Raw genomic sequence first — 16,877 nt, 5'->3', positions numbered from 1 at the left:
ACTTGAACCACAGTTCATGTAAATCTCAAGAATGCACAGGTGTTGGAATCTAATCCTTCTGACAACAAAGAGCCTGAAAGCAAGGTACAGTAAGTGCCAGGTGTGTTAGCTTACAGAGTTGTGTATTTCAGTGTAGTATAGCCTTGTTTAGTACCTTTTCCTAATAACTGGAACTAATGAGTGCTGCTGTGTGTTTGTGGGAGCTGGCTGCTCATGTCCACAATCACAACAAACATCAACCAGGTTAAACCAAAGGAAATGAAAAAAACAAAAACGCGCTAATGAAACTCCAAAAGCCAACATGACAAATTCCTTCCTTCTTCCCTCCCCACAGTCCCAACACACACACACACACTCACACACACACACACACACAAACAGTGAGAATGAGACACCGTCTATTAAGTCATCATTCAGTCATCACTTTCTATTCTGAGGAGGTATGACTACATTAGCCATTTTTATCCAAAGTGAGGGAATCCAGCCCTGAGTATGACTTGAATGAAAGCCAAACATGTGACAGTGTTGCCACTTGAACCAGTACAATATTGACCTGGTGACAACATACAGTGTGTTGTAAATAATCAAAGAGAATACAGACAGAGACCTTCTTGCCTAGTGAATAGACAGCTATGGCTCTAGATTCTGATAGTCATGAATGAAGATATTATTGAAAACACTTGCAGCAACATTGTCTATTAAGTACCAAAGTATAAGCAAAACGTACAATTAGTATTATTTTGGGGGTTCTGCAGATGTTGCTCCTAAACAGGCAGATTCAAAGCTCTGTTTGAATTTTGTTAACCTCTCAACTCCTTGGCCATCTGAACATCGCAATGTGTGCTTTGTAGCTTTGTCTCTCTACAGAAAACACTGTGGCAGCTTTCAAACCACATAATAAACACATTTTGTTGCATCAACCATTAGCAATAATGTAATAATAAGTTCCTGCCCTGCAGACGTCATTTTGGTATCTTCAAAAGTCTAATTGTATGAACGCTTTATCTGAAACAAGCATGAAGACGATATGTGCCTTGGGCTTAGGCTGTTTATTGGAGGTAGATTCCAGAGCAGAGGTACCACAATTTACTTCAAACACAGCTATATGCTTAAGCTGTAGTGAGGATATAATTGTGACCTTTCAAAGAAAGTCTCTTCATAGAGGAGCCATGGACTGCACGGTATGCAGTAAGATGGGCATCAAGATTCCTCAAGCCCTCAAAGTCAGGTCCAGCCGAGTGCTTTTTAGTTCTGTTTGGATATCAGCCTCAAAGCATGGGGCCTAACTAGGGGCCTTTCAATATTAAAACAGAGCAGTGAAAATCCCACAGTGTCTCACAGGTCTTTGTGGACACACACAAAGTGAATGGACTTTACAGACTCTTAATAACAACAACTGCTTTGTTCAAGACAACCAAAGAATCAGCAAAAGACCAAGAGAAGAAGCAGAGTATTTTCAATGGTGCTGCCTGTTTATTTACATCAAGTAAACAACAGTCTATTAATCGAAGGTCCTCAGCAGGCTTCAAATTTCCCCAAGCAAGTGACGGAATAAACAACTCAGACCTTTTCGGTGTGCTTAGACCATACAATGCTGCATTAAGGATGCTTCCCCTCTGCTAGCATTGTCCACCTGGCACGCATCAGCTGTGTGACCTTCACATGTGGACTGTCTGTTACAGCCCAAGGCAACAATAAAAACGACTCCTGTCTCTGACACAACATAGAGATGGTTTCCTTTCACACAGGAGAAATTGGAAACCAAGGTGGTTAAGAGGGGCCTCGGGTTATCAACATGTATGCTTTTGCAGGTCATTCCTGACTTGATAGAGTTCAAATCCACACAGGTTGTGAGGAAGAAAAGATCCTTACCCACACAATGCAGGTGTGACATGTGGCTAATGGGGCCATCCGGCTATACCACAGTCACCTGAGAAGACGACTATATATAGAACGGAAATAGGATTGTTTGACCCAATTGCCTCTGGCAGGGAAGCATTTCACATACATCTGTGGTTGGTGAGTTAGGATCTGCTTTGTCCCCTGTTAGGTGCCACACAATAGAAGGAGCACCCTTAATCTCAGATCAACTCCACCACTTTTCCAGGATTGCAGTTATTTTCCACTCAATGAGTTCATCTCTTGTTTAAACGCCCTGCCAGCTTTATTCCTCAGTCTGATTCTACATGAATAATCACACTTAGATATCCACCCTGTTGTTGTGGTAACATGGAAATTCTCACCATGGGCTGACCTTCAAGTTTATTTATTAAACACCGCCTAGAAGTGATCGGATATTTTCAGATCCTCCTGTGAACTCCATAATTATCTATTCTTTTGTTGTCCGTTCACTGAATGCAGGAAACAGGCCCGGCCTGGACTGTGAGTTCAAGTGGTCCATAAACAAAGGGAAGTTAGCTAACAAAACTTTGAGGGAGGAAGTGTTGGGAGTAGGTACGGAGGACGGCAAAGTCTCCATGTCGGCCATTGTAAGCAAATGTTGTTATTCACATTAACATGAGTGGAAAGGAAATAACAAAAGAACAGACATTTTTATGCCACTAGTCTACCGCATTGACTCAAGGGCTTCCTGCACTGATCTCCACTTTTGGGCCTTTGTAAAGCAGGCCTTCATACTATAATGAGCACAAAAAGGAAATAATAGTATTTCAGCCAACGTTGCAAAATAATATACATTAAAACTAAGACTTTTTTAAAGTCAAATAAAGGCAATTGAGTGTTCAGCACAAGATTTTTATTCTTTCAGGAAATCCTTGAATTCCAATTAGCAGTCATACTGGCAGGCAGCCCCCTGACGCTTTCTGATTTCAAAGAAATATGAGACTGATAGCAGAGCTCAAAGGAAGCCAAATAATCTGACCTAAATTTTCAAAAATCTTGAATACACATACCATATGGTTACTTCCTTAAGTCAGAGGCCACAAGGCTTTTGCATTACACTTCCACGTTATTCAGAGAGGAAAAACCATCCACAACCACTGGGGTCTTAAGAAACTACTACCTTGTCTGCAGAAATACTTAGTGGTCCAGGAACTGAGCCCGCCACATGGTTCCTGCAGCTGAAATACAGGAACCGTTTCTTAAAAGAGCTGTCTGTATTTTATATAGCAGACAGATACTATCATGAGTACTGGTGAATCAGATCACAGCTGATCCATGATCCTTGGAGCACCTTCCACGGTTCAGGATCAGACACCTGATCTGAGGATCGATCAGCTTTACAAACAGGAAGTAAATTAAGTCTTTTACGATATATTTTTACACAAGTTTTTCACAATTTGTGTATATTTCATTGTGTATGGTTACTTTGTTTCAAAAGCTGCTGCAATGTTTCTGTTTCATCCCAGTGTGTCTGTATTTATCATGCAGGTATCAGCTTGGTTATGGCTGAGGACAATCACAAACTTAACATCAGTAATGTTATAGCCTGCTGCAGTTTGTAGCTGTAAACTGAACGAAACAAAATCCTTTAAACAGCACAGTGTTCAGCCCAGAAACAGAAGATATAGTCCCAAAATGCACAGGTACCCTTTGGTGTTTAATCTGAATCTCAAAGTGAGCGCTCACACACACGCGCACTATTCGCATGTTATTCAAAGATTTATTTATTTAATTTGTAAAGCTGATGTCCCTGATAGGTGGTAAATACTGTTATAGAAGCTGTTTATAGTACAGACTGTTGAACTCAGATTTTTAAAAGCACATCATAAATAAAAGGGAGTCCAATATTATTATTGAAATAGTATAGAATTCAATATGTATAGTCTATGCAGCAAAAATTGAGGATGTGATACATTATTAAAATTCATGGACATGCATTTGGATTTGTAGTGCTGTTAAAATGCAAAGTTTCAGTCAGAGCTAGCTAAGGAGTAGAAAAGTTGTCTTTTTTTCATTGCCGGCCCAAAAAAAACTATTTTCTAGGACTAGGTGTAAAAATAGCATTATATCTGTACTGTAGTATGCATGATATGTAGTGCTACTCGTTAAAGTTATCATTATACTCATCCAAGAGAATATATGACATTTCATGGGAGAATCTTCCAAATTAAATTACAAAAGAGGCTGGTATACAATTTGAGACGGCTTTTATTATTGCCCTTTACCTGTGCATTTTTCTCATCACAGACACAGGCAGATTTAAAATTGTATCTTGGGGCAAGGCCAGCTAGCTTCTTATATGAGGAGGCCTAAACACATGGCTCAGTGTGAAATTACAACGGATAACGAGTCTGATCTAGTCATTATACTGCCATGGGAAAAGCACTTTCATTTTGGAAAGACTGACTCTCCCTCTGAGCCCACTTGTCCTTGATCTTCTATGACTGATGAACAACTCCAGACACAGGCCTACATGCTGGCTCAGCAGTGACAACAGGAAAACCTTTGTCTTTTTTTATCCCAGTGCTGCTCCAGAAGTGTCAAGGCATGTTTTAGAGGGCGATCATTGCTCTAAATATAAGGTTTCACCCCAAGCTCTGGAAACTGACTAAACCTGAAATTAAATGAAAGAAAAGGGCAAAACAAAATAAACATCCCATTATCTTGGCTACACACTGATTAAAACGTTTAATCTACATTAATTTAACTGGACAGGTCAGAGTGTAACAATGATTTATGGATGAGTTATGGATGTCCTCCAAGCCTTAACAAAACAGTTTTCCTACTGTCAAATGAGTTTTAAGTCTTTTCACAATAATTACACACCAACGATCCCCCTTTCTGTCGTCGCCATCAGCCAGCAACAGATCTAACTGCATGCTGAGTAACAACAATCATCTCATCAGAGTTACAGTCATTAACTCCTGCTATCACAGATGATTAAACTTTATCACTCTATTACCAATTTGCCGAAGCAATCAGTAAGTGTTAATGAACATCTGGAGAAAGGATAAATAAAGCCGGACCACTGTTGCTTATACTCAGTCTGACATTTGCCTCCTAGTGGGCTTGGTATTTGATTACGGGTAAAACATTAACAAGTTGTGTTTAAAGTCTACAGGAAGTTCCTTCAAAGACTTTGTCGGTCAGAGGGTCACATACGAGTGAATCAACATCTGAGCTCACATTAGATTTATAGGTGTGCAGGAATATTGTTGACTTGTATTCAGTTTAATGAAATATTAAGTCTAGTATGTAAGCTGGGATTTCAGCCCGTGGACATTCAACAGGGCTGCAGAGTAAGAGCCCTTTGCAGATAAGATTATCACTTGTCCACTTTGAGTGCAGGTTTATTCTTAGCCTGTCACTCTAACACTCAGAAAAAGTCAATGAACTTTAACAAGGGAAGAGACAGTTTGAGTTTTTATGTCATAACTATCAGCATAGAAAGCTATCAAAAAAAAGTGTATACTTGCTCAAACACACCCTGGTTCAGCTGAGATGGACACAAATGGATACACCTGCCTGAGCCTAATCCAAATATTATTTGTTATGACAAGCTAGAGCTGTTATTCTACCAAGGTACAACCTTCTTGCAGTATTATTTTGGCAGAACGCTTAAATTAAAATATATATAATTATAAGAAGTTAATGGGAAGGTGTTGATAGGAAGACATTTAACCTTATAATGGAAACAAACCACCAACCAGAGTAACTTATTAGTCTAATGATGGCATTATGGTGATGGCCTACAACAGCATCATTTTGTTTATTAAGAGGGAGAAAGCAACAAACTGTTCATCAAAGTAATTGTTAAAAAAGACGGCTCTTATTCAACTCCACACACCTAGAAATAGAGACGTCTCTGTCCAGGTATTGCTGTCACAATCTTGCAGAGATCCGAGCTGATAAGATACAGTTTCTGTATCTGTACTAGCTTTCAAAGCTAACACAAATTCAAAGGCATTCAATCGAACAGTGCTTCTGTTTTTCATCCAAATATACAAACTATGCACAAAATTAATGTCCTATAATAACTAGACACGAATACTGCTTCATATGTCTCCCTTGGAATGTCTGAGGGACTCTGTATCTCTAAATTGCTGCCTTTCCCTATCTGTCTCTGGGGCTTTCAAAAAAGCTTGACAAAAATGTAAATCAGTAACAGCTGTTACCAAGAAACACATCCAAACCCACACGTGCTTTAGATACACACGCAAGCAAGAAAGAGCACCCAGAGCTTAATTTAACGACATGACCAAATCCACTTAAAGATTTAAAATAAAGAAATTACCTGGCATGATGTACAAATCCCACTATAATAGCCTACCGGTACATATTATGATGCAAATTACATTTTGTTCGCAGAGCTTGACTTATACATCTCTTGGGATGAGGACAATGCTTCATTTTTTTCAGATATGCAACAATATGAAAACATTTCTACAGAACATTTAACGCAGGAAACAATGCTTGGAGTGATTAAAAGTGTTTGTTATCAACTAGTTTGTTGGGTGAATCGTACTCTGATTCTAAGCACTTCTTGCAGCATGTTACAGAGCATCACACTTGTGCAGGTCGTAACTCACCACTACATTTGGTTGGCAAAGATACTTTCATGAACATATTTCTTTGAGAAAGCAACATTTTAATTACCTTTGTATTGTCAAATGGGTGCAAACAATCAATGAAGAAAAGATCCATATTCATCATGACAGCTGCCATATCTGGAATTTTTCCATCTAAATCTTTATCTGTATCTCTCACTGGTCTTGCATCTAAGATCCTATTCTTGATAGTTGTTGTTATAGTAAGAAGATAGATAATCTTCTTGGTTTTTATAATTCAATTAAAATGCCATCCAAAGACCTACCAGAGTCTTGGCTGTTAGCTTACACACCAGCCCAAAGAACCAATCAAATATAAAAAAGTACAGGAGTTCACATCTTAGGAGTCCCTGAAGAGAGTAAAAGGACATTGCATTGGTTTTAATATGTGTGGTCAGGCTTGGTTTGTGATATGAAGTGTCCTGGATTTCCAAATCAAAACAATCCCCCACTACAAAATTCAAGATTTTTATCAAAAGCGATCTTGATTAAAGCAGCCGGTACAATGGTAAAATGGACTTGAGTGTATTGTGCTTTTCAAGTCTTCTGACTACTCAAAGGGCTTTTTATACAGCAGGCCACACTTACCCATTCACACAGTGATGGCAGAGGCTGCTATTTAAAGTGTCCATCAGTATTAACTAATCTCATTTATACACATTCACACGCCACTAACGTAGCAGCAGGTGCAATTTGGGGTACAGTGTCTTGCCCAATGACACTTCAATGTGTGGCTGCAGGACCTGAGGATCAAACCGCCGACCTTGGTTGAGAGACGAACAACTCTGCCACTGAGTCACAGCCACACAGGCATACCGGAACCCCAAAACAACATACATATGTCTTTTGTATTGGTACCCATCAGTATTCCTAGGTTTATCAGTTAGGGTTGGTGGCCATTTCCATAGCCTTTTGTTTTTTTAAGGATTTTGTTCCTTCCTTTTGGAGTGGCAGGGGGTTGCGCTGGGGTGGCCCCCCACACATGATTGGTAGGGGAAACTCTCATGCCTCACCAATGAGAAACCCCTTTCAAAAGTACAAAATCATCAACTTCATCATCAACAACTCAGTGTGTGCTGTCTGTCAGGTCACTGGCACGAATAACTTTTCCTCCTCAGCCATAACAATGTGACTCTGATGCCAGCATCTGTTACCGGCCAACTGGCAGGGGACCATGGGAACCAGGCTCTGTAGAGACTGGGAGGCAGACCATTGTGGCTCTTTTAATAAGACGAGCACTCTAAGGTGCAAACATCTCATAACCCTGCAGTTGGTAGACAATTGGGGTAGCTCTAACCTTAGCATAGAGGCATGCAAATACACAGTAATAGATCCCTAATGAGTGTAAAATTGACTGAAAATATGTTTGAAAGTTATTGCTGAGTGTCTCCAGCTGAACTTGCACACAGAATGAGTGTCAGCAGCAGAGCCTGCTCCACCTGTTGAGTTCAAAATGGTAAATCAACACTGTATGAAGAACAGTGGAATTGTCCTTGGAGCTACAGTAAAACAAGCACCTTGACACAGGAAACAGCAAATATTGTGGCAGAGTCTGTCAAAGTAAATTGCCAAGGGGGGTTATGAGCTTATGTAGACTTCAAAATGCTTTTCAAAGAGCACACCGAATCGATGACTTCATGTTCGCACAATGATCAAAGTCGAATCCTGACATTTACAAGCAATTTCTCAGAAGGGGAATACAGATCTTTGAATCCAACACCTGGCAGAGTTGCAAGGGGATTCCTCCATTGGAAACATGCTGAATATAGCAATATAAGACCAGTGGTCAAACATCAATGACTCAATCTAAGTGGGCGGCTGAGATTACAAACCTACTTTAAGCCCTAAACCTACAACTATATCTGGATTGGGTTCTGGTTTGAAAACCACTGAATCCAATCACTAAACGACAGGCTAGTATTAGCATCAAGCAAGACCACACAGTAATAGGAAAAGTAATTAACTTCTTAGGAAAACATCTGCATTTCAATCAGAAGGATGTCACATTTAAGTAAAGCAGAAATTATTCAGGTACCTAACTTCATAATACATTTTGGAAATTTTAACCATGCACTAACAAGCTATTAAAGCTACTCTGAAACTCTTCTGAGGCTCCAACAATGCTTTCATTATTCATTTACCTTCAAATTGGTTGTAAATGACCTATGATCTAGAATTTAGGCTTTAAGATATGTAAAAAGGGGGAGGTGCTTCAGAGAATATTCTAGAGATCTTTAAATAGTAAGTTTTGTTTGAAAAAAACTCTGAAAAATATATACTTTATTAAAATCTTTTATAAATATGATATCTAGCCTAGTTCAATCTTGGCACTGACTCACATGGGCTGATCCTTGCATCCATTTAATATCGTTTTTCTCTTCTTTTCTGTCCTTCATTTTTGACATTTTCTTTACAAAACTGTAATGAAACGTATCCGAAAAATACTCAAGTTTTAATGCTAAATTTCCAATAACCTAACTGTAAAGTAAGTCTATAGCAACAACATATTCACCGTCTCCTTTTTGTCCCGTAAGGTTGAACCTACCTGTAAAAGTTTCACTCAACTTTACGCAACTGAGTTTGTTGCCAGGACAACGGACTACTTTGAGAAACGGTTAACAGTTAACGTAATACAGACAGAAAATAACTCGAAACACGAAGTTAAATAAACTTAAACAACTTCAGGATAAGACACACAGCTGTCACTCCCGTTGCTTTTGAAGGCTACTCAATGGGCATGTCCCGACATTCCTCCCCACAAACTCCCACTAAACTCTAGAGCAATTTCACCTACTTTTCTGAACCGGTGAACCGATGCCTCCATGTTACTTAAGTCGACACAAACAGCTTGTACGTATTTTTTTTAGTCTTACCTGATAAATGTCATGGATATGAAAGAAGTTTCCCAGTCTTCCAGCAGCGTATCTCCACACAAACTCAATCCCCCACTTGATTCACCAAGGTAGGCTACGGGTCCGGGACGCCGGGCTCCTCCTCCTCCTCCTCCACGCATGATGAGGTCATCAGAAGGGAAGCTCCTCGACTGAGGGTAGGGAACCAAGCTACCCCTCCTTCCTCCTCCCTCCTTCCTCCTCTTCCTCATATGTTTGCGCTTTGGTTTGTGCATGCCTCATGGTCGTGGCAGGATGCTTGAGTTAAGATGTAGGCCTATATACAATAACACTTTAAATAAGAAGGTGTCTAAACTTATTAAATCATTCATGTTTTCTTTCTTCAACTAGGCCTACCTGTCTACTGATGATTGCCGCAGGTTAACACAAATGTAGCAGTGCTTTCAGGAATTTCCCGCCAACAAACTTAAATTAGCTAATTGCCTCAAAGCGTGTCTTTATTTTCCCTGTGATTAGTAGACCAGAGGCAGATCAGATTGTTATTTTTCTCAGAAATTTGATGGGAAATTAGAAACTTATAGCCTAATGTAGTGTTTTGTGAAGCCGATAAAAGGAAAAAAAAATAAACCATGAGGTTTAGTTTCATGCCAAGACCCTTTTCTAATGTTGTCACACTTGCATTATAGTTTTATTTTACAAATTGCAATCTAAATTAATTTTAAATTCACTCACCACACTGCCAGGGATTTGTTGGTCAAATTTCAATGTGCTGGGTCCAAAAATACTGGAATCTGTTCCAAAACACAGAGGCTATCAAGCTATTTATCACCTGGTTAATATTAAGATACACCTTCTGTTTATTTTTGTATTAGGCCTAGGGTCTAATTCTCAATGTATTTCATTACATTTTACTGTTAATTATATCTCATACAACTGCATTAGACAATATTAATTCATTTATTGAACTATGGTTGGGTAAATGATTGGAAACTCAAATTCAAAGAAAAGTACATGTGTGTATTACATTTCAAGATGCTTTAGGCCTGTTTCCATTGTTTCAACATCAAATTGAAATATTTAGATTTGATTATAAAAAGGAATATAAACTAATCAACAAACATTTAAACATTTGGTCTAGAATGGTTTATGAAATAAGCAAGCAGTATGTGCAAACAATTTATTAACAAAGCTTTGAAATTGTCAGGCTTTGAAACATCTTTTGGTTTTCAAAGAAATTAAGAAGGTTTTAATAGTTAATAAACACTGTTTTTACTCTTCTCTGGTGTTTTAAAACTATTCATCAGTAATGGAATGAAATGATTAGCTACATGCCTAATTCAGATGATAATGACTTTCTTTAACTTTTATTCCATGTACTTTCCTCATGTCCTGAATTATTTACCCCCTCTGCAGCACAATATTTAACACACAAGACATGTAGGAGCTTATAAAACATGATGTACTGCTACATTAAGCTATCCAAGGGTAGATAAAAAACATGGCACCACCTGGACTGTCTACAACATTAGAATACGGCTTAACATGGAAGATTTATCACTCTGAACGAGCCCTTCTTTAGAAGCACTTATAAGCTGCCCATGATCATTTACTTTCACACAGCCAAAACACAATTTGAAATGCCTGATTAATAATATAATTTTGTTTCTGTTGATATGTTGAGTTTTGAAGAACCTTAGCATTTATGTGGTGGCTAAAGCTGGATGTGAAGTAGTGCATTTTGCTTAATTCTAAATCTGAGTCCAATTTAGATATCTAGACCTCAGATTGAATAATTTGCATAGAGCTCCTTTAAATCTAATTATTACCTTATTTTAAAAAAAAAATGCATGTTGTACAAAACGGTAACTAACAAACTTATAATTGTGCATATTAATGCTGAGGCTGCTTGATAATTGTTTTTACATCTTAAGGCTTTAGACTCTCAGACTGATCCTACATGGTGAAAGTCATTCTACACTTTAGTCTATAGTGACATCATGAGGTAACAAAATGTATTGCAGCTTGTGCAAACTCTCACTAAGATCATTTTAAACCACATGGGTAATAACAGAAACATGTTGATTTTTATATTTGTATTGCTTTTGTTTGGCTTCAATATACGTTTGTAAAACTTCAAGTTTACCATTATGAAAAAAAAGAAGAACATTTTAGGTCTGTAAACCTCATCTCCTCCATCATCCCATTTCTCTGTGAGGCAGTGTTTTTCAGTGAGTGCAGAGTGTTTTCTCAGCAGTTAGGTGGGCGTCTCGGGGTCAGTGAGGCTCCTCAGATAGTCGAGAACGGGCAGACACTGGCAATGAAATACACCCCGTCTGCAAGTCAGAAGACCACCAACTGCTCCACTCCTCATACAGAGCAGCAGAGGTCTCTGAACATCAGAAAGGGTGATCGTATCAAAGGCATGTGTGAACAGCATGAGCATCACTGAGAATTCAGGGTCGGCACATTGTGTTTACAAAGTTATCATCAAGCCTTTTGTTTGTGAAAGAAAGCTCAGTTATTGTTGGTCGACTTCATGGTGCAAACATAAAGGCCCGTTTATGAACACACACCAACAGGGAGAAATACTAGAACTATCAGGATCAACCTGTTGAGAGCTGAGGGATAGATTTCTGTTGTGTATTCGTCTTTAGTCACATGTAGTTTGACTACATTGTTTTGTAAGAAAATGCTAATATTTGTTTGTCAAATGTTTGTCACACACTGTTAACGATTGTCATAACAGTAAAATACTGGCACCAGTGGAGCTCTTGTATTTTACAGTTCATTTCAAAATTCTGTGTAATCAACAGTAGTGTGTCACTGTAAAGATACAATGTTATGAATTACAGTAGTTGCTGTATTTTCTTGAGTTACAGTACAATAGAATCGCTAATAGTCCAGTATATTACTATTTTTCTACAGTATGTTGTTCACTGTTCACTTAATGACATTATTTTTGCTTAAGTTTAAACATCCTATCATCTTGTACACTCCCAATTTCTTATGCTTTATGGGACACTTGAATAGAACAGAGCCAAGGCCTTTTCTGCTTTGACAACTCAAACTGCTTGTTGTGAAAAATCACTTTTAAAATCAACATTTTAACCAAAGGATTTTGTTGCAGGCAGCTTTTATATCCTAATCTTACATTTTTCTTTTCATATTTATATATGCCTAATTTCACAAGGTTTTTAAATCATTAGGTTCATTGTTCAGCGCATACATGAAATGAACAAACACAGTTAGCAGGCTGAGGAATCTAACGTGGGAACCAGCTAACTGTTCATAACTCACTTGGCCAAGCATCGCCATTTTTTCCAACTCATTTACAATTCACCCCGGGCATGTTTTCATGAACACGAGCCTAAAATCATACAGTCTCCCAGAAAATTCCCCAAATCCAGGACCTGCCTGAACAACAATCATGTTAAACATAGTCTTCTTAAAGAGTTTGTAAAATGTGACATAAGTATGATGAGGCAGCCAAATGTGTTTCATTGCATGATCGTTTCTGCTGTACATAAACAATCCTCTGGCTGGCTCTAATGTGGTAATGTTTTTAATGGGAGGCTGTATTATTAATATTTGTTATTTTCTGTTACACTGCTGTGAGCTGGGAGAATGGCATTTAGTCTTTTCATGGATATAACGATAAGACAGAATAAGGAAATTACATATAAAATGTAATCTTTGAATGGTGCATATAGGAGACCTGCATTCATGTATAGGTATAATATGGCCATGATCAAACTTTGCATGTAATGTTGCGATCTTAAATTAATTTTTTTAGTAACTTTATGTTAAAAAACAAAAGAAAAACACAATTTAGGTTTTAAAAAAAAAAACACCCGACTGCTATCAGGTGTTTGAGTATTTTACTCTCAAATTAAGTCAATCAGTTTCTGTGTTTTGTTGAGTGACAAGAAATAAAAGCCCTTGTAGGAAATCCCCAAAAGTTCTTTCAGACATTTTTAACATAACAGTCTGAGGAACAGGGGACATTTAAAGACTCATTCACTCTTAAAGTGATACGTAAAAAAATATTTTAGAGACCTCTATGACTTGGCAATGCAGGGCGTTCTGTATAAAAGCTTCTAACATGTTAATGTAGTGATTTTTAAGGGCCTTAAAACTTTGATTTTCAAGAATGTCAACAGCCTTCAAGTTGCTAAACAGTTCAATATTGCCACCTAGTGCCCATCGTTGCCTACTACAGAAGAATCAGAAATAAGGAGATCCAGGTCTGATGACACCATGCAATATTGTTTTTTTATTAAATCTACTTAGTGCCAAGCATTACATATTAAAGATTTCACTGGGAAAAAAACTGCCTGAAAACATCACCTCATGGTTAACATACCCAGAAGCCATCTGTTATTCATCAGCTGGTGAACAATACAGCACGTCCCTTACAACACTAGAAAAGGCACATTTAATGCTGGTTTATAGATTTCTCACAAAGAAGAACAGCATGAAAAAAGAGCTAATTCTTTCTAGAAAGTAAATGTGGAGCTCAACAAAAGCTTTCTCTCCCTCAACAGACACTTCACAAACAACCTGTCAGCCCCCCAGCCCCACCCCCCCTCCTGTGTCTAACACTTAATATTTGTCTTTCACAGTTGACTTAACAGAATTCCCACGGGGCATTTTTTTTCTTCTTATTACACAAGTGTTGTTCACTGCTTCCTCGGCTGCTGGATGAAAAAGGTCTTGGGCCAGTGGGGCTTCTCCACCGCAGGCCGCACCTTACTGTGCCTCACACTCACTGGTGTCTCTGGAAAATCATGGCTCAGCTGAAAAATAACAAAGCATCTGTTTATCACCCAAAAGACTCTACTACGGCATGACAAAATGACTTTTTAGAATAGGAAATTATTTTGTTTACCTTGTCGAGAGTTCCTGCCAGGAGAATGCTGACTTGTTGCATCCTGTTGGAGGTGGCCAGGGACCTGTTGCGAGATCACATGAGTTTCACTTTTCCTTCATAACAAGCTGACCTATAATGGTTTAAGATGAAGATGACTGTAGGCTTACCTCGCTTTATCAGACCTCTTTGTGTCCTTCTCTTGACTCCCATGAGTGCCACTGTCTTCCGCACTCTTCTTGGCCACCCGCTTACCTCCAGCCTTCACTTAAACCAAGAAAAGAAGACTTTTTCAAATGTGTGTTCCCTAGAAAATCTGATGAATTAAGTGGTTGGCTTCTTTTTTGTGTGCAGAATTTTTTAACTATCAAAGTATGCAGGGGACCCCAACCCTTTTTTTTTTTAAGGTAAGATAAGATAAACTTTATTGATCCGTCATGGGGGAAATGTTTTCATTACAACAGCTCAAGAAAACAATAAACGAGGGGTATCGGAGCTGCCGTAACAAGCAGCCACCCAGAGCAGAGCCGGATACGAACAAGTTATTTTTTTTGTAAATAGGAAAAACTGTTATGTGGGGGAAAACCCTAAAGGATTGTTTGCTTTTGAAATTCAAAAATACTAAACGCAGGACATCAGAAAAAAGGTTCAAGCCAGTGATTTAGCCTACTGGGTCAAAAAATGTATAGAGGAATCAGGTGCTCTCCAAAAACAGAGGACAGAAGTCAAATATCTTATAAATAATTAGGACGGTTATATACATATATAAATAAAACAATAATAGTAGGCCACTGATGTTCAGTATCTACAGTTCAATTTGAGGGACTGACCTACATTTTACCAGCCTCAGGGTCTGGGGTTAATCTGAGAGGTCAAAACAACAGACTAGCAGCACAAGGAAAAAAAACTTCAACACACAGTTTTCTGTTTTCACACAATCTTGCTTGTTTCCCCCTCAATGTTTCAAAGTCTTCCAGATTAAATTCATAAAAATGAATAAGAAATGTAAAATGATTTAACTCGGACGTCATGTAAACACAAAGCCTGTTATTTGTTGTCACGCAGGTAGACTTCAAACTTGGCGAACGAGATTAGCAGCAAATTGTCATGACGTAAAGTTGTCTTTTTAAATAGTTCAATCACTTCTCCTTTAATCGTGCAATTCTCACCGAACAATGGAAAACTTGAATTGCATGCAATAAATTCAGATAAGCCAAATAATAGAAAAATAAAACCCACAAAACGCTTTTTAATTACAGTCGGTTTAATCATCAATATTTGAATTCATCAAAAGGCTCGTACATGAGGATTTATCCTGTGAGAACACAGTGTTACTTTCAGGACGGGCCTTCATGAGGAGACGGCGTGTGACTGAATCACGGCTGCAACCGATTCACTCGTTTCATCACTAATCACTAAAGATTCCATCATTTCTCGTATTGCGTGCAAAAGCAGCAACCTGCGCAGTATAACGAGGTTAACACAACACTTTGTGAGTCTGGGTGAGCACGGCTGTGTTCATGCGTCGAGGTGTGCACAACAACATCGCTTTGTCTCAATGTAGTGAAAAACACAATTCAAAGTCAGTGCAAATAAAAGCGCATACCTGCTGGAGGGTGTCCAGCCTTCAGCAAAGGAGAGTCCCTCGCTCCAGATTTGTTCAGTTGTTGCACCATTTTTTCGAAAAGTTTCCAGAGAAAAGCAAAGAAATGCACCTATCTCTTCACAACGCCCACTACGATGTTTTTATGCTCAAACAGAGATGACGTAGTGCTGCGTTGCGACAGGAAGCCCACAGGCAGAGAGACGCCTCTTTGTTATTCAATTCTACATTTAGCAGACGCTTTTACCTTTTCACTGATGGTGAACTGGAACAGCGACAATGTAGCATACTGATCATTTTACTAGCTATACTTATTTTTCTGTATATCTAAAAAAAAAAAAAAAAAAAAAAAAGTAACCCTTAATTTTGTTATTGTTGAAAACTCTTATTTTGAAAATCTTTTCAAAAATTTTGGCAAATGCCAAAAAAAAAAAGCCTGCGATGACCCATCAACAACAACAACAACACCACCACCACCATTGGTGTCCAGTTAGGACATTTTTGTCAATTATAATTATATAATTTCTCCTTTTCGTGCTACGGAAACACAGAAAAACATTTAACTTTTTTTCTTTTTGATAACTCTCTTCGCACGAAGGAGTTATCAAAAATTAGAATGCGCTATAATTAAGCTCCATTAAGTCTAAGCAGCGGACTAAATTGTCCTTTGCTTGAGATGATTGCCTGTGACCTGCATTGTTGTGATAGCAGACTAATGATAGCACACTTTGGTTAGCTCGTAGCTTCATACAGCACATAAATTGACACAGAATGACTGTGATCTAAAAACACTTATGTGACATCCAAATAAGCAGTGAGTATGTTATTCTTCTGTTCTCTGGTCATTGACTAAAACAGCTTTATAGGCAAGTCCGTCTCCTCCATGTAAACATGATGTAAACACAGCTCCATCAACAGTACAGTTGGCAGGACTCAGGCTTCTCACTCATTGTAGACAGTCATGACTCAGAGAGACATTTAAGGATATACTTGACTTTTAAGGCTGTATTTATGGGTAAAATGTTTAAAAAAAAATTGTAACTCTC

At 38.4% G+C, this 16,877-nt stretch overlaps 2 protein-coding genes across 3 annotated transcripts in view; both read right to left on the bottom strand.

The window, feature by feature from the left end:
- Positions 1 to 9,500, bottom strand: part of tanc1b (tetratricopeptide repeat, ankyrin repeat and coiled-coil containing 1b) — a 99,611-nt gene extending 90,111 nt beyond the window's left edge. The window contains exon 1 of one of the 2 annotated variants that reach the window (XM_061054350.1): positions 9,383 to 9,500. The gene's annotated coding sequence lies outside the window, so the exon portion shown is untranslated. The remainder of the gene's footprint in view (positions 1 to 9,382) is intronic. The other variant, XM_061054351.1, reaches the window with a different exon arrangement.
- Positions 9,501 to 13,606: 4,106 nt separating this feature from the next.
- dap1b (death associated protein 1b) lies at positions 13,607 to 15,998 on the bottom strand. The gene is made up of 4 exons (XM_061054345.1): positions 15,835 to 15,998; positions 14,399 to 14,495; positions 14,250 to 14,313; positions 13,607 to 14,157 (listed from the first exon to the last, which is right to left on the bottom strand). The coding sequence occupies exons 1-4, from the start codon at positions 15,902 to 15,904 to the stop codon at positions 14,041 to 14,043; spliced, it is 348 nt and encodes a 115-aa protein (XP_060910328.1). The 5' UTR covers positions 15,905 to 15,998; the 3' UTR covers positions 13,607 to 14,040.
- Positions 15,999 to 16,877: the final 879 nt, after the last annotated feature.

Source organism: Labrus mixtus, chromosome 13 (assembly GCF_963584025.1).
Source record: "Labrus mixtus chromosome 13, fLabMix1.1, whole genome shotgun sequence".
NCBI classification, from domain to species: domain Eukaryota; kingdom Metazoa; phylum Chordata; class Actinopteri; order Labriformes; family Labridae; genus Labrus; species Labrus mixtus.
The sequence above is the reverse complement of the archived record's forward strand: the minus strand, read 5'-3'. Positions and strand labels throughout refer to the sequence as shown.